Source organism: Mustela erminea, chromosome 14 (genome assembly GCF_009829155.1).
Source record: "Mustela erminea isolate mMusErm1 chromosome 14, mMusErm1.Pri, whole genome shotgun sequence".
Lineage (NCBI taxonomy): Eukaryota > Metazoa > Chordata > Mammalia > Carnivora > Mustelidae > Mustela > Mustela erminea.
The window spans coordinates 48,073,065-48,095,871 of NC_045627.1; the positions used below are offsets into that span (position 1 = coordinate 48,073,065).

At 49.1% G+C, this 22,807-nt stretch overlaps 1 protein-coding gene across 1 annotated transcript; it reads left to right on the forward strand.

Annotated features, from left to right (window-relative positions):
* Positions 1-11,270, forward strand: RGR (retinal G protein coupled receptor). Its single transcript, XM_032313471.1, has 7 exons — positions 1-137; positions 2,009-2,165; positions 3,275-3,396; positions 6,271-6,424; positions 7,890-8,007; positions 10,074-10,187; positions 10,619-11,270. The coding sequence occupies exons 1-7, from the start codon at positions 59-61 to the stop codon at positions 10,748-10,750; spliced, it is 876 nt and encodes a 291-aa protein (XP_032169362.1). The 5' UTR covers positions 1-58; the 3' UTR covers positions 10,751-11,270.
* The last annotated feature ends 11,537 nt before the right edge of the window (positions 11,271-22,807 follow it).

Sequence of the window (22,807 nt, forward strand, 5' to 3'; positions counted from 1 at the left end):
GGTGGGGCCTGGCTTAGAGAGCCAGAGAAGAGCTGGGAGGCAGGGACAAGGACCCAGCATGGCAGAATCTGGGTCCCTGCCCACCGGCTTTGGGGAGCTGGAGGTGTTGGCTGTGGGGACGGTGCTGCTGGTAGAAGGTGAGCAAGGAAGGGCCTGGGTGGGGCAGGGACCCAGTAGGCTCCCAGATTCAGGCCACAGCTATGGAGCTGACAAGCAGAGGTCCCCAAACCCTACTCCTCTGTCCCCAAACCCTACACCCAAACCCTACACTTATACCCATGGGGCTTCTGATGGGTGCGCCTGTGGGATGCCGGCTGGGAGCTGAGAGAAACCAGCAAGGCTCAGAGAGTCTGCCCAGAATATAACCAAGAACCAGGCTTAGGCCTTTTCTTGTCCCTCCAACTGGGTTAAAGTTTAACCTACTCCCTGAATCCTGCTAAGAATCTCATGTAAGCTCAGGCCTCTGGCAGGCTCTGGAGACAGACAGCTCTGTCACCTGCTCTCCATGTGACTATAACCAAGTCAGCCAGGTTCTTGGACCCCACGTGGGTGATCTTGAAGGTTAGGAGGGGTCACGGGCGCGAAGGTGTAGTCTCCACAGACACTCAGGATTTAATCTCTTTTGCCCCCGTCCTTTCCATCTCCACATTGCTCCCGTCATCTCCATCCCCCAGCTCTAAGCATTTCCATTCCAGGGGCTGCTAACTTCCTGAGGGGCCCATCTTAGCCCAGAATCCCTCAGATGCTCCTCGAGGCCAGAGTTCACCCTGGAGACCTGGTGCCGGGTCAGTTCGCAACTGTTCATCAGGAATGCAGCCCTTGTTCACCCCTGAACCAGAGAGATTGTCAACCTGTTTCCTCCCCCAAGGAGACTGACATTGGGGAGGGAGTGGCAGCCACTAGGCCCATCCCGAAGGCCCTGGACACCATTGTCTGGGGGACCTGCCCCTCTTCCTCTCTTCTAGGAACCCTACAATCCAGCAACCCTCTCAGTCCTCAGTCATATATTGAAACTTTACCACTTTAAGTCTCTGCACATGCTGTTCCCCTTGTCTTGAATGCTCTTCCACACCCTCTCCTCCCAGTAAACACTCGCATTTTTGAAGGCAGGATCTCTCCCCATTCCTACCTTTCTTTCCTTCTTTCTTTCTTTCTTTTTTTTTTTTTTTTAAAGATTTTATTTATTTATTTGACAGACAGAGATCACAAGTAGGCAGAGAGGCAGGCAGAGAGAGAGAGGAGGAAGCAGGCTCCCTGCGGAGCAGAGAGCCCGATGTGGGGCTCGATCCCAGGACCCTGGGATCATGACCTGAGCCGAAGGCAGAGGCTTTAACCCACTGAGCCACCCAGGTGCCCATTCCTCTCTTTCGATGGGGAAGCCAGGGTTCAGAGACCTAAAGGAGCAGCAAGTGAGAGACCAAGCTAAAGCTCCAGGTCTGGTCTGCCTGCTGCCTAAGGTTGCCCCCTCCAGCCCACCTCACCGGCTGCTGTCCCAGGCAGCCCCCAGCTCAAAACTCAGACCCTTCTCCTGGCTCTCCCTAATATTGCTGAACGGCCCTCGGAGTGACAGATGTGAGTCGTAGTCCCAGCTCTGCCACACTCACCAGCTGTGTGCTTAGGGCAAGCCAACTAGCCCCTCTAAGCCTGTTTCCCAGCTGCACATGGAGAGGACAGCATCCAGGTGAACACTGAGCAGGAGGACCCGAAGAAAGTTTTCGGTCCCCTGCACAGATTGTCAGCCGCTGTCAGCAACTGCTACTGCTCCAGCATGAACCGCGCTGCGCCTTATTGCTTTCTTCCTTACTTTTGAGTCAGGAGGAGGCAGGATATGCATCTTACGACCGATGGTATCTGAGAGCCAGCACTTCTCAGATAGTTTGACGAGCTGTACCGACAAGGTTGCTGAGCATGGAAGGGCAGGAGGCTGAGACTCTGTCCACCCCAGGCCCTTGGTTCTAACCCCAGTCGACCTCTCCAGCCCTGACATCTGCCTCCCCCTTCTTTCCAGCGCTCACCGGCCTCTGCCTCAATAGTCTCACCATCCTCTCTTTCTGCAAGATGCCAGAGCTGCGGACCCCTACCCACCTGCTGGTGCTGAGCCTGGCTCTGGCAGACTCTGGGATCAGCCTGAACGCCCTCGTTGCAGCCACAGCCAGCCTCCGCCGGTACTAGCTCCCCCCACCCCCTGGGGCCTGACCGCTGGGCACTGGGCACTGGGCACCGGGCAGCCAAGCCAGAGGCATTTTTCTCCTCCTATAGAAAACCATAGGGGACAGGGTGGGCAGGCAGTACGAGGCTAAATCCGAATTCCACACTATCCCTGAAGGCCCATGGCTGATTTCTGGAGCACAGGAGTTGCTCCAAACCCACCCACAGACCCGGCAGACTACAGGGATGAAGGGCACAGGCTCCGCAAACAGGCTGCCTCGATGTGAGTGCTGGCTCTGTCTCGGTTTCTGCTGTAAGTTGAATATTATTCTCCAGCTCATAGGGTGGCTGGAAGTATTCACTTGATATTAGGTGGAAATAAGTGAAAATGATGCGTGGCACGCAGGAAGCCCAACAGATGTCAAAATGAGGTTGCTTTTACAAACACAAGTGTCTAAAACCTCCTTAGGTGAAAACCAGGATCTTTCAAGACGGTGTCGGGTGTTTACAAATTGTTTTCTTAAGTGAACCTGCTCCGGTTCCAGGCACTCAAATGAAGGCTGGAGCCCACCTGAGTGTGCGTGCTTAGGGCTGACCAGTCTGTGGGGCTGGGATCCGTGAGGATTTCCTGTCCTGATCTCCTCCTGCCCCTTAGGTTCCAGGAGGAGGCAGTAGAAGCTTTTACACTTGCTTGGCCCTTGGGGCTGAGAGCGGGGAGCCCTGGGGTCTCCCCTCTGACCTTGTCTTCATCTGCTATCTGACCTTGGCTCAGTGCCTCTTCTTCTCTGAGCCTAATTTTCCCTCTCCATAGAATAGAGGCATGGACTCTCTTCCCGGAATGTCCCATTTCCTTTGCCAAAGGCTTCAGACCATACAGAAAGACCCTTTGGTCTGAGATGCAGAGAAGGACACTGAGCCCAGGCAGTTTGCATTGGGCTTCACTTGGTCAGCCCAGGGACTTGACCTCTGGGGCCCCTTTTTCCTTGTAGGAGAAACAGACAATGAAGCCCTCTTCTGGGGACCCGGGCCAACATTCAGGAGGGTGCCCTCCAAGCTCCTGAGGGGCAGGTGTGGGAGAAGGGCAGGGACAGAGGGAAGGGGTCGCTGGCCCCGGTGTCTCCCACAGAAGCTGGCCCTATGGCTCCGATGGCTGCCAGGCTCACGGTTTCCAGGGCTTTGTGACCGCGCTGGCCAGCATCTGCAGCACCGCGGCCGTCGCCTGGGGGCGCTATCACCACTACTGCACGCGTAAGTCTTGGTGCTCCCAGAGGGAGGGACGTCTGTGTGGCGAGGGTGATCAGGACAAAGGTCGGCTCTGTGTTTCCCAGTCCAGGGGAGACTAGGTGGGCCTGAGTGTCCGTAAGTATGTGGAAAGGAAGGAGGCAGGGAGAGCCGACAGGAAAGGTACCCCAGGCCCATGCTGGAATGTCAATGCAGCATCAGGCAAGTCAGGAGTCCTCTCTGAACCTCTGTTTCCTCTAAGAGCAGATTTTTATAAGCAACCTCCTGGTTTTATTCTGAAAATCAACTAAGGTCATAGATACAGAAAATGGCCTTGCAGATGGGCCCTGTTGGGGGGCAGAGAGACTGTGTGTGTGTGTAGTGGGTGTGTATCCCTGCACCTCACATTCCGTGGGGCCTCCACCATCTCAGGGCTTCATGAAGACCAGTCCAGCCCCAGAGCTCCCAAGCTGCACTGTCAATGCCACCTTCTTAACTGGCTACGTCACTGTACGACCCGCTCTGTTATTACTTGATTTTTTTTCTTAAAAGTTATTCATTTAAAAAAACACAAACACCTGCTCTAGTCTCATCCTAAGCAATGTCTCTGAAATCACAACTTTAATGTCCTTACAATTTTAGTACACATTAAAATTTAAAAACATGTTCACCCACTGGCCTTCTAGAATCTTGCTCCCCACCAGGGATATGTGAACAGACCTCGGGGAGCTGTGAGTCTGCTAACCCTAAATCCCAACTTACAGACTGGGAAGTGGGGGCTCAGAGAAGATAAGCCCTTCCCCAAGGTCACCCAGCTAGGAGAGGCAGAGCAGGCACTGGGCGTGGCGGGGATGCCTCCCAAGTCAGTCACTACTTTTGTCTCCTGGGACCTACATCCCAACCTGTGGCTTTCTTGGCATGGAGCCTGCTGTGGTGGCTGTGGCCAGCATGGCCTGAAGCCCTGGGCAAGGCCCCTTTGGAATCTGCAGTTCTGCTCTCACCCCGCCATCCCCCCAACATACACAACCCACCCCACCTCCCCCCTCGGCAAAGTCACTTACCTCTCCCCAGGCCAGAAAGTTGATAGAAATGATAAGATTATCATTTCTAGAGGCAGATGAGTCTCACTTGCCCCACCTGACCTCAGAGCGCCTCTCCTGCTTCTCCTATCCCAGTCTGACCCCCAGGGCTCCCTCAGACCACTGTTTGCACACATATACACACATACACACTCTCACACATGCACATACACAATGCACACCTCCTCGGACAGCAACACACTTCCCTCCCTCAGTATAGAGCAGTTGATCCTTATTCTGGGGTCCCTAGAGCAAAGCCTCTTCTAAGCTGGAGGGCACTGTGGAACAATATGAAAGCAGGGGAGGGGGAAGGTGGGTGTCTGAGCTTATCCACTCCATACTGGATGACCCTGGACATATCACTGTGGTCATCTGTTTCCAAAGCCAATAGAGCAATACATCGTTATGGACTATTAATCGTTGTGTCCCAGTCAGGGGGAGGGGTGTCTCTATCAGCTTGGGCCGCCATAAAAATATACCATACATGGATGCTGAAACAACAGAGATGGATTTCTTAGTTTCTCGGTGCTGGAAGTCTGAGATCAGGGTTCCAGCATGGCTGGCTTCTGGCATCTTCCAGGCTTGTGGACAGCTGCCTTCCTGCTCTGTCACCTCATGGAGAAGAGCGATCATCTCTCTCTCTTTTTTTAAAAGATTTTATTTATTTGTTTCACAGAGATCACAAGTAGGCAGAGAGGCAGGCAGAGAGAGGGGGGAAGCAAGCTCCCCGCTGAGCAGAGAGCCCGATGTGGGGCTCGACCCCAGGACCCTGGGATCATGACTTGGGCTGAAGACAGAGGCTTTACCAATTGAGTCACCCAGGCACCCCGAGATCATCTCTCATATCTTCTCACATAAGGGCACTAATCAAATCATAGGAGTTCCACCCTTGTGACCTAATTACCTTCAAAACATTCTCTCCTGGAATGCCATCACAAGGGAAGGGGAGGGCTTCCACACAGGAGTTTGGTCAAGGCTTAAACACTGAGTCCATAGCAGGAAGACACATTCAAGCAAACTGCCTCCAGGGCTGTTGTCGGGGAAGCAGTGTCCGGATGCGGGAAGATATAGATCTGCTCTTCTCTGTGGATCAAACCCCACTTGGAGACCTGCCCTCTGCCCTGGGGTCTTGTCCACAAAAGAACATGACAAATAAACCACAGACAGAGGAGGTGCAAGGGAAAAGCTTTCTGAAGCCAGGACCAGGAGGAACCACCGGATGGGAAGGGCTGGAGGAGGCTGCTATAGACAGGGGCGAGGGAGGAGGGGACATGGAGTAGGTCAGGTCCGTGGGACTGGTCACATGAAAAAATGATGTTGGGACCAAGCCCCTGCCATCAGCACTGAGATGGCACCCCAGGTCCTCAGAAGGTATCCTGGAAGTGGGACAGTGGCCTGTGTCTGAGCCACAGCCAAGGACCATGGTAAGTCCAGACTTCTGCCTCCCTCCCTATGACCCTTACCTGAACTGCACTGCCCATGCTTCTTCCCTAGTTGACTTGGGGAGGCATACCTGTTTTTTTGCTGCTCCCTCCTTCTCTGTGCTCTAAAGAAGGTGGTATAGAATGTCTCCCAGGAAACATTCGCCACCCATTATCTCTTTTATTCTTCATAACCATCCTCTGAGACCTGGATTATCATTCCCATTTTGTTGAGGAGAAAATGGAGGCTCAGAGAAACTTTCAACTTGCCCGAGGCACTAAACTAGGAGCATCAGAGCCAGGATTTAGGAACATTCTGTGTGACCATGAAGTCCATTCTTTGGCACGCCAACAAGCAAGTACCTCTCTCCACCCTCTTCTTCCTCCTCTCTCTCATGCAGGCAGCCAATTGGCATGGAACACGGCCATCTCCTTGGTGATCTGTGTGTGGCTGTCTTCTGCCTTCTGGGCAGCACTGCCCCTCCTGGGCTGGGGCCGCTATGACTATGAGCCTCTGGGAACGTGTTGCACCCTGGACTACTCCCGGGGGGACAGGTGAGGTGGGAGCAGCTTCAAGGCTCCCTTCCTTGGGAATCTTTGCTTTGAGTTCTTATAACAACAGTGTCACAGCTGAAAATCCACATGGGGAAATGTCAACATGTGACAGATAATCTCAACTCCTTGGTCATGATACCCACTTGCAAGCGGACAGTGGGACTAGGGAAAGCCCATTCTGCAAGCCGGACAACTGATGGGCATGTGATGCAAATAATTAAATACTAACAAATATAAAGTTGTGCCCCAAAAGGAGTATTACCCAGTGAGCTGTTGGTCTGTGTGAGTCACTGAGTCACAGTCAGCAGTCACTGAGCCCCATGACCCCTTTGCAGTCTTCAGTGCAGCCAGGCTGTTCCAGCTCCAACTTGATCAGTTTCTTAAGGGAGTTGTGTCCTTTGTTCAGTACAAAGAATGTTAAGGTCTTTGCATTGGGAGGGACCTCCTTGGCATAGAGTTTAGTTCTTGAGTTTCCTGAGCACCTGCTGTGAGCCAACCCCTGGGCCAAGCCCTAGAGAGACAAGATTGATGCATGATGGCTCCCACCGTCATGGAGCATGTGTCCAGTACTGCCCCATCCATGTGGCTCTGGAGACACCAGGGCCTAGAGAGACCCTTTAGGGGACATCTTGGGGAGGAGGCACATAGGCTCCAGCCCTGCTCTTTCTTCTACTAGAGCCGTGTTGCATTCATCTGCTTTACATGTCTACTCATGACCTATCTGCCCCTGATGATAGGCTTTCCAGGTGAAACCTGCTTGAGACCCCAAGTCTGGTACAATTGTCCTTCCAGGACACTCCCTACAGGTGTCCTCCTGGCCAGTGTCCAGTTCTCGGGCAGCCTTTCCTCCTACTCCTCCCTATTGGGCAGCACCAAGGTAACACAGTCTTCCCTTCCCAGAATGGGAGACTACCTTCCTGGGACTCCCACCTGTTCCTGATCAGCCCTCCCACTTTCCCATGACCCTTCCTGGGACCCCAGACTCTCCTGTGGTCCTTTCAGTGATTTCTTCATTGACACTGTCCAGTCTCTTTGTCATCTCCAGACCCCTTTCAAGTCCCTGTGCCAGGAGCATTCCTTGAGTGATCCTTCCTCTTGGTCCACTGACCTATCTTCCACTTGGTAAACATATTTTCCAAACTGAAGTGTCCTATTCTCCATGCTTGGGGCATATACAGAAAGCAGGCCTGAGTACTTGAACTGCCTAGCAGAAAGCTGAAGGAGGACTCCCCCTCATCTCAGCCCTCTGGCTCTTAAAGGCAAGTGCAAGAAGGACCTAGTGCCTCCCTGTCTCTAAGGGGAGTCTGTGTGGGACCTGCGTGCAACTGCACTCAGAGCTTTTGTCTGATGAGAACAGTTCCTCACATGTGGCTGTCTAGGGTGAAGGCTAATACGCCTTCAAGGGCAGCTGACCTCCCCCCATCCCCAGAGATGACCCTGACTCCTCTACCTCCTCTGCCTGCAGAAACTTCATCAGCTTCCTCTTCACCATGGCCTTTTTCAACTTCTTCCTGCCTCTCTTCATCACAGTCATATCATATCAGCTCATGGAGCAGAAACTCAGGAAGACGGGCCACCTCCAGGTGAGGATCAGTGCCAGAGAGGAAGAAACCCCTCTGTCCCTCTCAAGGAACATGACTGATGTGAGAGACAGTAGTTAGGGGTTTTCTGTGTTTTCAGTGATCAGGAAAAAAATTCAACGTTCACAGAGCTTGGGCTGTTGGGTCAGGAATGTCCCCTCCCCATTGCTGGGCATTGCCAAGACCCAGGAGGAAGGATCAGGACTGCTCAGACTTACCGGACCCCAGAACCTTGAGAGTCAGGGCACCCTGCCAGACCCCATTCATGCTATCACATTTCATTCTTTCCAAGGACTTAGGGGTAGGCACAGAATGACATACTTTTCAAATATTCCTTTTAAATTGCTCCAAGATGTTTCATTTAATCACAGACTGTTATCTAGAACATAAAATCACATTTGCAAGCACATTTGTCCAAGAAAAACAATCTTTCAAAAAAAAAAAAAAAGCCCTCCTGGCCGTTCCTGAATTTCTGCATTAATAGTCCCTTTCTACAATTTTCTTTTGTCCCCTTGACAATCTCTAGCAGATGAGTCATAATAAGCACCCAAGTTTCAAAAGAAAACCAGATACTAATACTACTTTTCTGTGTATGAAGACATTCCATCTTTGCAACTACTCTCTAAAGAAGGTTTTGTTATCACTTTGCCACAGGCTAGAAAATTGAGGCTATAATAAGGGCTTGTTAAGTAACTAGCTACAAGCCGGGAAGCTAGTAATAACAGAATTGGATCAAACCCAGGCCTGGGACTCCATGACCCAAGTGGTCATAGTGCATAAAAGAAACATTCAATCTTTGTTGAGACACTTAATCTGCCACATTATTATTATTTTTTTTTTGTCCTTGTGAATTGGGAAAGGACTGTACAAATCGATTCTAGCCGGAGATCCAGGTTGCTCAGAGTCAGCGGGAGCACGAGAGCTGGGCCGAGACAGGAATCGTGCGTGGCTCTGGGCTCCTGCTCCCCTGCCCCTCACCGCCTCCGGGCTGTCCTCCGTGCTGCCCGCCCAAGCACTACCTGGGTGCCCAAAGTCGCCCACGTTTACTGGAAATCCAATCGGCCAGGAGACAGGGCTGCCACACCGGTGTGCTTTTTTCCCCTCCGTGGCCTGTCGTGAAACCATCAGTTCCCCCAGCATCAGCAGAGGTCGCGGCGTGTGGGCCAGGGACCTCGGTCAAGGGCAGGCCGGCCTCCGGAGGTGCTGCGGCCTCAGTGCTCCTCCGGCCTCAGCTCCGCCCGGAGCCCCTCTGTCAGTGCGAAACACAGTTTTGTTTTTTTCTTTTCTTTTCTTTTCTTTTCTTTTCTTTTCTTTTTGGAATGAGGGAGGGGCAACTCAAGAGAATAAATGTCTCCCAACTAACATATTTTTATTTCATGAAAGAAATGTGCCCTCTTTCAACTTAAGTCACCTTCTTCGTTAAAGGGAGACGCAAAGAGAAAATAGGCACTGATTTCCAGCTGCAGCATTTTAACATCTGAATGTGCGGGGGAAGCCTTAACCCCAGCTTCCATCCTGAGAATAGATCGCAAGTCTTACGCCTTCCTGTGGCCAGAGGCGGCACCACAGGGCTCGCTCCCCGGGTTGTCTCACCCCTTGCAAAGCCGCTTTGAACCGGGGACAGGTAGATCCACCAGGTGACTGCAGCTGCGCAGGCTGATGGCAAGCGGGTTCTGGGACTGAGCTGTGAAGGCAGCTCAGCCTGGGGAGCCTCGCTCACCCAGCCGCACTCACGGAGCCCAGAGTTCCTCAGAAAGAGCGTGGACCAGGAAGGGAGCTCATTATCCAACCCCTAGTCCCTGCCTCCAGGTAAGTGAAGCATTATCAAACCATTTTTGCAAACAAGACAACTGAGGTCAAGTGAGGTTAAATGGCAGGTTTAGGGTCACACAGCTTACCTGCCAGAGAGGTCCATCTGACCTCGAGCTCCTCTGCAGGCTCAGCACCTTCCCACAGCTGGGTCACACAGTCCCCCGGCCCTGCTGAGTGCCCACCTGGTCCCTCCCTGTGGGGGGATGCAGCCAGCGAGAGCAACTCAGTGCCTCTCTCCCGTGACCATCTCTCCGCAGGTGAACACCACTCTGCCTGCCAGGACGCTGCTGTTCGGCTGGGGCCCCTATGCCCTCCTGTATCTCTCTGCAACGATCGTGGATGTGAGCTCCATCTCCCCCAAGCTGCAGATGGTATGAAGCCCGCCCGGATCCAGAGTTAGAACTCTCTCCATCTCTGTGTCTCTCTGTCTTGCACCATCTCTCTTTCCTGCCTTCTGGCCTCCTGGGAGTCTTTTCCTTTTTCCTTAGAACACCCATATTGCACTGGGAATTTGCTTTTCTTGGGGGCCACACGGGGCTGCTGCTTGACATTGCCACCCATAAGAGGACAGGGACAGCCCCACTCTGGGACCAAGGCTGAGACTGGTGCTCAGGACGGGGGTGCTTCCATGCCTCATCTGCCAACTGGTCAAGGAGGCCTTGGGAGTTGCAGAATCCAGCCCAGGACCCATAACTGGTAGCTGTGGCGTGTGGGGTGAGGGTGGGACTGGAGTCACCAAGTGGGACCAGGGAGAGATGCTGAGGCTGTGAGGCTTCTTCCCTGAACTTTTCTGTCCCAACAGGTGCCTGCCCTCATTGCCAAAACAGTGCCCACGATTAATGCCATCAACTATGCCCTGGGCAGTGAGATGGTCCACAAGGGCATTTGGCAGTGCCTCTCACCCCAGAGAAGCGAGCAGGATCGAGCCCGGTGAGGTTCTCTGGGGGGCTGCTCAGACCCAGGCCCACTCCAACACCCTGGACTGAGCCCCATGCTAGGAGGCTGCCCCAGAGTCCTGCCCAGCAGCCTCAGAAGCCAAGCTCCAGACACTCATTCTTCACACCCCTCCCCACCGCACAGGGATGGCCCTGTTGGGTGTGGCCCTCAGTCAGACACGGGGGATTCAGAGAGCACCCAGACAACATGGGAGGACCTGGGACTTTGGAACCAGACAGACCTGAGTTTCCATCACAGCCCTCCAAACGGAGGCTGAGAGACCTTGGGAAAGTCACTCCCTCTGAACTGAGCTTCCTGACCAACAACATAAGGACTCCACTGGGCTGCTGTGAGGTTTAAGCAAGATAATGCGTACTCACCATGCACAGGGAACTTCACTAAAACAGCTGTCAGGGTTCCGAGTCTTACATAGAAAGGCATGAAAGCTCCTGGTTTCTTATGGGAGGGCCACCCAGGCAGTCAGTGTTCCAATGCCACTTATTAAATTGAGATCTGGTGCAAGCAACCACGTCTGTGTGTGCATCTGTTTCCTGGCTTGGGAGCGGTGGTGACCAGCATGGTGACTTCACTGTGCAGAAGGGACCAGAACATCACGTGGTGCATTAAGTGTTCACTGACAGCCACCGGCACCTGCCAGCCAATGACAGCCAGCTGCATGCTGCTTAGTTGCCAGCACTAAGATAAAGATAAAAATCAAGATAATGTATTTAAAAGCCCAGATGTCTGAAGATAAGGTCTCGGGGAGGCTCCATGGTGACAGTCTGTAGAACTCGGGGCAGCTCTGCCCTTTGCCCGGGGCTTGTCCCCTTCCATCAGTGACAGCTTGTATGTTCCCTGCAGAGCCTATAGGCATCTGGGTTTGTGACAGTGGTGGGGTCCCCAATCCTGGATGGACATCTGCACCTCCAGCAGAGTCAGCGTTTCAGGGGCAATGTGTGGCAGGTGCACAGACGTTGGGGGTGGGGGGAAGCATAGTCCCAGAGGGAAATGGAGGTGGTTGGTGGGGAGGTAGTGGGTTCTGCAGAAGGTCTGATGATGGAGAGCCGGCTGCCCCAGGCACCCAGGATGCAGGGAAAATGAAAGTTCAACCCGTAGATGCTGAGCAGGGAAGAAACAGGATAGGGTGGTCACGAGAACAGCATCTGGGGGCCGTGTGTACCAGCACCTGCCTCTCAGCTTTGCAGATGCGGAAAATCAGGTCACATAAGCATGACTCATAAGAAGTCTGTACTCCGCAGAGGCTGGCTCAGTCATTTTGCAAAACCAGGTGAAATGGAGAGGAAAGCAGCTGTCCCACAGCCCTGTTTTCTAGACCATGCCCTGAGCTGCGTGCTGTAGAGACAGGAAGCCATTCAGCCTCAATCCAGTGACCAGTCAGATTCCTAGTCATAGGCCCTGCAGTGGGAACTGAGAGGGGGAGTCCTGGGGCCTGAGCTGGGTTTACACACAGGCTGAGTGGGTGGCCACAAAGGTGACAGTGTCCAGAGTCCAGAGATACTGGCCCTTCCCCCACAGTCCACGAGTCCTTAAATTGTCTTTATTGAGGACCCACCCTTCACTCCACCGTTAAAGACACTAACCCCGAAAGGTGGGACAAGAGAACACAGAAGAGAAGGGAAGGACACCCAGACTCAGAGAGAGAAGTGGGGAGATGAAAAGGCTGAAGATGCCCAGCAAGAGTAGCCAGTGTCCCCACACAGACTCTGCCCCTACCTGTGATCAAAGAGGTGCGGGGCAAGTTGCCCAGGCATGGTCATAGCTCCTGCCCTGTATCCCAAGCTTGTGTAGAGGGGAGAAGGTGGGCTCCGTGCATGTCCACCCAGGACTGGGTTGGCAGAAGATAGCAGGGACTGAAGCAGCACCCCTTGGGGAATGACCAAAGCCCTATGGGAAGCCCCAAGCCTATTTACACCCCCGCCTCTCACCCTTGGAATGGGTTTAGGGCACGTTTGAGCTTTACTGCCCATGTCCCAAAGCACTTTCAGGATCTCAAGTCCTTGTGGACACTGTGCAGCACCTCTCCTCTGCCCTACTTGCCGCCACCCACCAGCACCCACCCTGCCCTTCCACGGAGCCGCTCACTCCCAGGCCAGAGGGCAAAAACAATGGCTGGGTCCTTTCCGACGACGCCCAGCTCCCTGCAAGACTCCATCCCAGGGACAGGCACCGGGCTGGGAGAGGAATTAGAGCTGTTTCCTGGAAAAGTCAGCACCTGAAAAAACTTAGAGCACAGCCCCCAAAGCCCTGGAAGCTTCTGGGGCTCCCCCTCCTCTGCCAAAGCCCCCCCCACCAAGACCCATTCACGGTGCTCAAAATGACTGCTGATTTTCTCCATGTTCACTGTAGACTACGTTGGGAACTTCCACAGTTGGGAAAACATATGAAGAAATCAGTAACTTCTGTCTCCTTGACGTGTTTGTTTCCTGGACCCTTTCTGTTCATTGATTTCAGTGAGCGCACCACCCCCCCCAAACTCTCCTGCCTCCCCAGGCTCGGGTTGAGCAATCTACCCCCCAACCAACCCACCCTGTTCCTTTCCTCCATGTGTGTATGTGGCCTCCAGTGCCACTAGTAGGGACAGTGCTCTACTTCCCCCACACAGACACAACTGGCTTTGGGAGACATGCCAGCCTTGTCCCCCAGCCCACACCATCCATCACTGTTGCCATCCTTCTCTCCCCAAGCTCCTTTTGGACCACATGGTGGCAAACATGCCGTGTCTGTATCGGACCCTGGGCTGATGGGGTGAGACAGGTCTGAGATCCTTTTCAGTCACCCCAGAAAAAGTCCACACCCCTTTATCTTTTCCTAGCTTTTGTGGGTAAAAACTGTGCTAATCAGGCTAAGAAGGCTCAAAAGTAGAGATTACAGTCCAGCTGTGTCCACGCAAGTGGAGTCAGACGTAGTCATCAGCATTATCAACATTACCCAGAAGTTTCCTTCAGAATCTTTGCAAATCTTACATCAAAATGAAACTTTCCCCCCATTCTATGGAAATTAGGCATGCCCTCTGAGTGTCTCTGTATGTTTGGTTTAGTCCCGTGTTTCAGTAGAATTGTCCCCCACTGACTCTCAATATGGAGAGCATTTGAGCCCTACTCTGGATTTTCCTTTAAGTTTCTGTGGCTTGACTTGGTAAACTATATATCTCCAGTAATTTAAAAATGTAACCTATGGGGGAAGAGAGCCCTGTGCATGCTGTCACGTGTGGTGATGCGGCCTCAGCCCTGCCATCCTGTCACTGGGGGGGCCTGGGTGAATTCCGAGCCCTCTCTGGCGCATCCTGTCTTCATTTCACCTTCCTCTTCATCATCTCAGTCTGACGGGGCTCTGACAAGGGCACGAGGCTTTCAGACGCTACCAAAAGTCTGTTTTCATCCCCTCCTAAAATCCATATGTTGAAGCCCTAACCCCCCATGTGACTATATTTGGAGAGTAAGTCTACAAAAATGATCAAGATGAAACTAGGTCATAAGGGAGGGGCGCTGATTTAATAGGACTAATCTTTTTGTAAGAGGAGACACTAGAGAGTGCTCCCCCAGCCCCCTGCATAAGCCCCAGGCAAAGGCCAAAGGAGGACACAGTGAGAAGAGGAATGTCTGCTAGCCAGGAGGAGAGCTCTCCCCAGACACAACCCTGATGGCACCTTGATCTTGGACTTCTACATCCAGAACTGTAAGACAATGAATGTGTGCTGTTAAAGCCAGCCAGTGGTCTTTGGTTACAGCAGCCATAGCAGACTAATACAACGTTACACCAAAGCTTATTGTGCAAAACAGATGACCTCAGAAGGGAAGGAGTGTCCAACTGTTGCCACCTGCTCACCAGCACCCAGAGAACCCAGCTAGTCTCCCTTCTGCAGAACCTGGAATTACATGAAATTCAATTTAAAAGGCACAAAATTTGTCTTCTAGGATCACCCACCCCTCTCAGATCCATTTTATAAAATATTTATTTATTTATTTATTTATTTATTTATTTATTAGAGAGAAAGCAAGCAAGCACAAGGGGGAGGGGGCAGAGGGAGAAGCAGACTCCCCACTGAGCAGGGAGCCTGACTTGGGGACTCGATCCCAGGACTCCAGGATCATGACCTGAGCTGAAGACAGGTGCTTAACGGGCTGAGACACGCAGGCACCCCCTCAGATCCGTTTATTTCAGAGTTTATTTTTGTAAGGAAATATAAGTACAGTAGAATGATATCCCCCACGCCACCCCATTTCTTGCTGGGAAAGATGGCTCTGCCTATTGACAAATAGACTTGAATTAAAGTCACAAACAAAATAGCAAGTTATCTCTGAGGTATAGGAGTGTACAGTCCCTGGCCTCCTCCCTCCCCTCCCCAAATCCCCACTGTAATAATTTTTCTGGGGAGGGGAGGGACTGAGTGATTGATTGATTAGGAAAAAAAAAGAATATAAATTAATTATAGCTTAAACTACGTCTATACTTTTGCTCAAAAGTAAGGAGATTTTTCCAAATTTTTCACATAGAGAAACAAATTCAGTAGAAAGGTAACAGGCCTCATTTATTTATACCTTTCTCCTTGCCATGAAATCGATAGGATTTCTGTTGTTTTTCCTGTTAGAGACACTCTTGGTTCAATTTGCTCCAATACAAGTTCACTCTCCCTCCCATCAAACTGCCTCCAGTATTATTTTCCCTACCTCAGTAAATATCATTATTCTCTGTCCTGTCATATAAGCTAAATGAAAAGAAAATGAAGAGAAAAAGCAAAGATCTGAAACGCATAAATACTTGGCAGGTTAGGACCACGCAGTGCTTAGCTTCTACCACAAGGTGGCAGTGCGAATTCAATGATAAATTTCATCTGCAGCGGCTGCTCTGGAGGTGCCTTTCAGAAGAGCCTGGGAGTTCCCTACTGAGGCCACACGGGTGATTCTTGATTCCTGCAGGATCTCAGGCAATTTTTCTTTTCTGCCCTTGGTACGGAAGCCTGATGTCTAGCTGTTTTCTACCTCAGATGATGTGATTCCCCATCTCTCCTTGAAGGGAACAAAATTGCATGCCCATTGACCAGAGAATGCCCAGATGGCCCTACAGAGGCCCCCTTTTCATTGCCTACAGAACAGTCACTGGAAGTCTACCAAATATAAACCTCCCAAGTCTTCCTGCACACAGGATTTGGTCAGGAGGACATTCTAAGTACTATGCTCAGAGAAGCAGCCTGAGCCTCCAGGAATGTGCAGTAAATGGCATTTGGTGATGGTAATGTTCCTAAGATCATGAGTGCTGGTAAAGCCTTGGATGAAGGCCGACATCATAATCCCTAAATATTCCCTCTTCTCTTGGTTGTGGTAACTTTCTGTTCTCCTCGTAAGCTGCTCCCTGGCCCAGACACCACACACCTGTTCTTTCCTCCATCTATCCAGCTGCTCCTACAATGCCTCCATTATCTCCCTGCAAGGAACCCTCAGCCCAGCTGCCCCTCCCTCTGCTGCTGTGGAAACACATGCAAGTCCTTCACTCCTCTAGGTAAGAGGCAGCCTGGCTGCTTGGAAAACACTTCAGTGTGGGCATTGCAGAGACCGAGGCATGAATCCAGGATTTGCCTTTTATTCAGTGTGTGAACAAGTTGGAGCAAGTGTCTTCTCTCTGAGTTTGTTCCATGCCCACCAAAACGGAGTCACGGGCTGGCATAAAATGTAAAGCACATGGTGGATGGTCAACAGATATTCAAGTTCCTCCATCAGGGGCCTTATCAGCCATTCCTTGTTATCCCCTGATTTTTCTTATTAGTCACTCAAGAAAGGAGTATACAGGAAAATTATGAAGGTTGTGAGGCCACTATATGCAGCATCAAATCTACTGACTCATTGAGTTCCCCGCACATCCTTAGAAACAGTTCATCTGCACATTTGCGTCATCTGAGGCTCGGTGATTCAGTGTGGTCTCTGGACCGGAAGCAACGGTTTCACCCAAGTGCCTATTAGAAATATAGACTCTCAGTCTCTGCCCCAGACCTCCCAAATCTTAGTGTGCTTTTTCACAACCCCCTACCAGGTAATTTGTGTGCACTTAGAGCTCAAGAAGCCCAGCACAGCTTTATAAACTACTGATGTCTGGGTCCCTCCCACAGAGACGATGATGTAATTGGTCTGAAGAGCTGGCTGAGCTGGAGACTTAAAAGCTCCCAGGGGATCCTAATGTGCTACCAAGATTAAGAACCACTGATGGGGGGGGGTGTTACGGACATCCATTTTACAGAGTGATTTACCTGAGACTTACTGAGTCATCTCTGAGGCCATTCTCTGCTGTTTTATATGCACATATAACATCTATATACAGATGCATATATGTACATACATATACAACAGAAGTATGCATATTAATATATGCACATACCCATACATATATTATCTATGCACACACACACATATATAGTATATACACACATGCATACGTATGTATCTTTGCATATATAATATACAGGCAATGCATATTAATGTGCATGTGCATATTGATATATACACACATGTGCATATATAATAGATACACATGAATATATACACACATAGACATACACATCTTCCTCCAGAAGTCCTTTATTTTTACTTATCTCCATCTCTTCCTATAGCTTGCTTTCATCTTTCTCTTACTATTTCCCCAAATCCCAAAGATCGTAGACCAGCAGGAGATCATCAGCCCAGGGTTTTTTGTTTTATCACCAAGATATCATTTACAAGATAATAGAGTCAGGTCTTGTAAGCAATTGAGAGACTAAGGCATAAAAATGTTGAATATACTGCTTAAGGTCATAAGTGCCTGGGGAAGCTTCCCGGCTCAGAGATTTTCAGGTATCAGTGCAGACAGAGCATTTTGAGGTGGTGGAGAGAGAGCCTGGCTTCTCCAACCATAAAATTCACAAGATCACCAGGGATCTTAAGTGCAGACTCTTGGTTTGTCAGTGTGGGGTCGGGGCAAGGTTCTGCATTTCTAACAAGCTCCCAAGTGAAGGGGGTGCCACGAAAGGTGTGGTGTATTTGGTCAGAGCAGCGCACTACAACGTGATCCCAGCTGCCTGGTATTCAAGTCCCAGCCGCTGACTGGGGTGTTCATTCTGTCTCTCTCACCAATGCTAAACATGTGTCATTGACTGTGGAGAACCACGGACCCCCCATGTCAGCCCTCAGCCCACCTCTGGGTGGCGCTCTGGGAACACCTCCCACAGGTTTCTTGCTGAGCAGCTCTTGAGTGTTCATTGAATGAATGTTTATTGAACCTAAGAATAAATCAGAACACTATTTAAATAAGACAGTCAAGGTCCTCGTGAGCAGCTTGCATTCTAGCAACAACAAGTAAGTGTATAAAGTAGATCATTACAAATTGTGATAGGCACCCTAGGAGAGAGAAGGGATACGATAGGAAGGGACTGGGAAGGTGGTCAAGAAAACACCTCGGAGGAGGTGATATTTGAACCCAGACTTAAAGGATGAGAATAAGGCAGTCAGGAGGAGGGCAGGGGGAAAAGCATTCTAGGCAGAGGGAACAGCAAATGGAAAACAGCGGGGCTGCTCAAAGAGTATAAAGACCTGTAGGCTCGAACAGATGGAATCAAGGAGAAGCAAGAGGAGATGGAGGGACTACATCTAGCAGGGCTGCAAGGTAGGATGGGTGGGAGGTGGAGGATAGAAAAGATGGATTCGTTTTTGTTTGTTTTTTTAAGAACAAATGAAAGTCTTTGAAAGGTTTTAATCAGGAAAGTAGCCGGATCCAATTTCCATTTTTAACTAATCTCTCTGACTGCTGTGTGGAAACTACCCTGGAGCAGCCAACAGTGCGTGTAAGAAGGTGAAATGGAGACTGTTATGCTAGCCCAGGCTATTACCTTGAAATGAGGAAAGTGACGGTGGCGCTAATGTTAAGAAGTGAACAGATAAGATATATGGTTTTGGAAGCAAATATAACAATTTGCTAGTGGTTTGAATACATTCATTTTTGGTTATTTTGATTTTAGGAAACAAAACTTAATCTTAACTTTCTTCAGAAAATAAGGACAATTTACAGACTTATAAAAATGAAAACTATGAGGGTGTAGGCTTCAGGTGAGGTTTGATCAGGGCTCTAGCCTTATTTTTCTGATTCTCAGTCCTGCTCCATCTGTCCCCCACCCTTTGTGTGTCATTTATCCTTAAACTGAGTCCATACATGGTTGCAAGAGGGCTTCCAGGGCAAGATGCATGGTGGCAAGTTGGTTTTATTTATGGAGAAGGGGCAGGCATCATTTTCAACAACTGTAAAACAAAAATCTTGATTTTGAGATTCATTGAGCCAACTTTGAACAAATGTCTGTTGCCAGGAAAACAGATCAGAGAGTTAGCTCAATATCCCTACCTGCTATACCTACATTGCCAGTGGATGGATTAGCTTTGGTGGGGGTTACTAAGCACAGGCAGCATGGATAAGGGATGAGATTCCCTGAGTTGGCTTGGACCGATGAAGGTATTGGCACGATTCATCCTACCCAAATAACAGTGTTATGCTAGCCCAGGCTAGCACAGAGGCTGCATGGGGGGAAGAGCCACATGGATGTTGAGGAGAAATGTACAAGTTCCATTACTGTAAACTATATTACGTTTGAAGGCATGAAAGGACATGAGGATGACACCTAAGTTTTTGGAGGTGTCAAACTAAGAAAGGGAAGACCGAAAGGCTTAGAGGGGAATAAATACAGATGTCTCTTTGATACTCAAGGATCTGAGTCTATTGAGCATTTGGAAATACGAGCAGGAGCTAAAGGGATTTGTCCTGGTGGAGTCACTCACATCACAAGGCATCCTGTAGGTGTGGAACAGAGTGACAAACTTCAAGCCACTGATGCAGTCTCTCCTTGACTCCTAGCCCAGAGATTAGCATGAAGAGAGGGGTGGCCTAGGATTCTGATTAAAAGGTTAGGGCCAGTGGTTTTCCAAACCAAATAAAGCCACGAGTATCAGTATTCTGTTACTAAGGGAATAAATGGCGCATCTTACTAAACATGTGGATAAAAAAAAAATTAGAATGAAAAATCTTTTTTATGTCTTTTATTTCTGTGATACTTAGAACAACCAGAGGAGGGAAGTAAGAAGGGGATTTGGAGCCCCATTTTTTCAATGAAAACAATGATTCACACCAGTTAACTGATGACACCAGAATCTTGTGTTTGAACCCCAACATCTTGATTCTAAATCTAGCCTCCAAACCCTGTAGATCCAAGTATCTATGGTCAGATAAATTATTCTTGGTGGGGGAGATATGTATATGACTCAAGACAGGGGTGGCATCTTAATAGGGTCACAGCACATAAGATGTAAAAAATCCTGGACTCCCAGTCAGAACAACACCGAGCTTGGAGCTTTGCTGCTCCCTTCCTGTCTCATCTTGGGTGACTCACTGAATTTTTCTGGTCTGCATTTTCATCTGTCTAATAAGGGGTTTGAGTTAGGTCAGTTGTTTTCAAAGTTTAAAAGAAGAAACCTGCCCCCTCCCCCAAAGAAGAGCTATATTAGGGAGTGTAAATAACTTAGAGAGAATCCAGCACAACTTGTCACCCATCCTCTTGCCCCAGGACCATCATCCTGGAAGGGCTGAAGACCCCGGTGTTTTGATTTTCAGGAGTCTATAGGGTTGCTTCCTTTTCTAGGTAAGTCCTAGGGTTGCCTATCTTCCCGGGCTTTAAAGTCTCCAGACCTCCAGGAATGCTGCCTCCCAGGCCCTCTCTCCACACCTGGCCAGTGCCACAGGGCAGCAGGTGTTTTCTGTTCATAGTTCTGTGAGTGCATGAACCCAATGGATGAAGCACCTTTGTTGGTTTGCCGGCATGGGTTTCAAGGAAGACCTTTGTGGAAACTCAGGCATGAGGGAGTTGAAGACAGGACTGTTAATCGGTTGCTGTTAGCAAGTGCATTTGCCAAACTCTTGGTCAAATTAAACAGGAAATGATTAAAGCGTCCTGGAGTTGAGAAAGGCAAGAATAATAAACACTCATAATTATGTGCAGCATTGCGTTACATTGTGTTATAGGCCTTATATGTGTCATCTCATCTAATCCTCTGAACCATCTTAGGATCACAATATTATGATCTTAAGTATTATTATTCACATTGCATATATGGAAAACTGAGGTTCTAAATTATTATGAAAACTGCCTTAGGGTGCTCTGTTAAAAAATGATACAGTTGGGATAGAAATTCTCAGAACTTCCTAGATACAAATGCAAGAATAGTTTTTCCAGAATTTTCTAAGATTAAGAAATAGACCATAGCATCTCAAACCAACGTAAACTTTTTCTCAATGGTTACTTTCTTTAGGGGTTCAAACACTCATTGCTTCAACAATAGACTGCTATTTACCAAGCACCTGGCTTTGCTCTGGAAGGGAAAAATAAGGTGAGTAAGATACCATATTTTCCCTCTAGGAGTTCACAGCCTAGCAGGGGAATAAAGTAGGTCACACATATCACTTGTTTTAAGTGCCATAATAGAAGTTAATTCAAGGGGTGCCTGGGTGGCTCAGTCAGTTAAGTGTCTGCCTTTGGCTCAGGTCACGATCCCAGGGTCCTAGAATTGAGCTCTGCATCAGGCTCCCTGCTCAGCGGGGACCCTGCTTCTCTCTCTCCCTCTGCCTGCCTCTCTGCTAACTTGTGTTCTTTATCTCTCTGTCAGATGAATAAATTTTTAAAAACTTAAAAAAAAAAAAAAAAGTTTAGTTCAAAATTCTGAGGTGTCAGCAGACATGATAGAATTAAGGGTCTCTGAAAATCTCCACAAAAACAATGAGAACACTGGCAAAAAAAAAAATTAGAAAATCCATGTTATCATAACCCTGGACATTAACAAAATCTTCCAGGGGTGCCAGTGGGTTAGAGACTCTGCTTTTGGCTCAGGTCATGATCCCAGGGTCTTGGGATTGAGCCCCACCCACATCAGGCTCTCTGCTCATCAGGGAGCCTGCTTCTCTGCCTACTTGTGATCTCTCTCTGTCAAATAAATAAATAAAATCTTTAAAAACAAAAACAAAAAACAAAACAAAACAAAACATTCCAACAATCCAAGAGGTGTTTATTAAATAATTTTTCCTAAATATAATTTTTAACAGAAAATTATAAGGTATGCAAAGAAATAAAGTATGCTTCATACCTAGGAAAGTGAGTGATCAACAGAAACCAGTTGAGAAAGCTCATATATTGGGACTTACTAGACAAAGACTTTAAATTGGGTATTTTATTTTATTTATTATTTTTAAAGATTTTTATTTATTTATTTGACAGAGAGAGATCACAAGTAGGCAGAGAGTCAGGGAGAGAGAGGGGGGGATGCGGGCTCCCTGCTGAGCAGAGAGCCCAATGAGGGGCTTGATCCCAGGACCCTGAGATCATGACCTGAGCCGAAGACAGAGGCTTAACCCACTGAGCCACTCAAGCACCCCTAAATTGGATATTTTAAACATGTTCAGAGAACCAAAGGAAATTATGAGATCAATGTCTCACTATGTAATATCAGTAAAGAAAAATTATAAAAAGTTGGGGCACCTGGGTGGCTCAGTCATTAAGTATGTCTGCCTTTGGCTCAGGTCACAATCCCAGGGTCCTGGGATCAAGCCCTGCTTTGGGCTCCCTGCTTGGTGGGAAGCCTGCTTCTCCCTCTCTCACTCCCCCTGCTTGTGTTCCCTCTCTTGCTGAGTTTTCTGTCTGTCAAGTAAATAAATAAAATCTTTAAAAAATTATAAAATGTGTTGAATAAAAATTCTAGAGTTGTGGGGTACCTGGGTGGCTCAGTCAGTTAAGTTGGAAAAAAAATGCTCAACATTATTAGCTATTAGTTAATTATACCAAACCATAGTGAAATGTCATTTCTCACCTACTAGGATGGCTATGGTAAAAAAGATTGACTATAACAAGTGTTGACAGAGATGTGCAGACACTGAAAGCCTCATGCATTGCTGATGAGAATGCTAAATGGTGCAGCATTTTGGCAAACGATTTGTAAGTTCCTTAAAAAAAATGTTAAACTTACAGTTATCATGTGACTCAGCA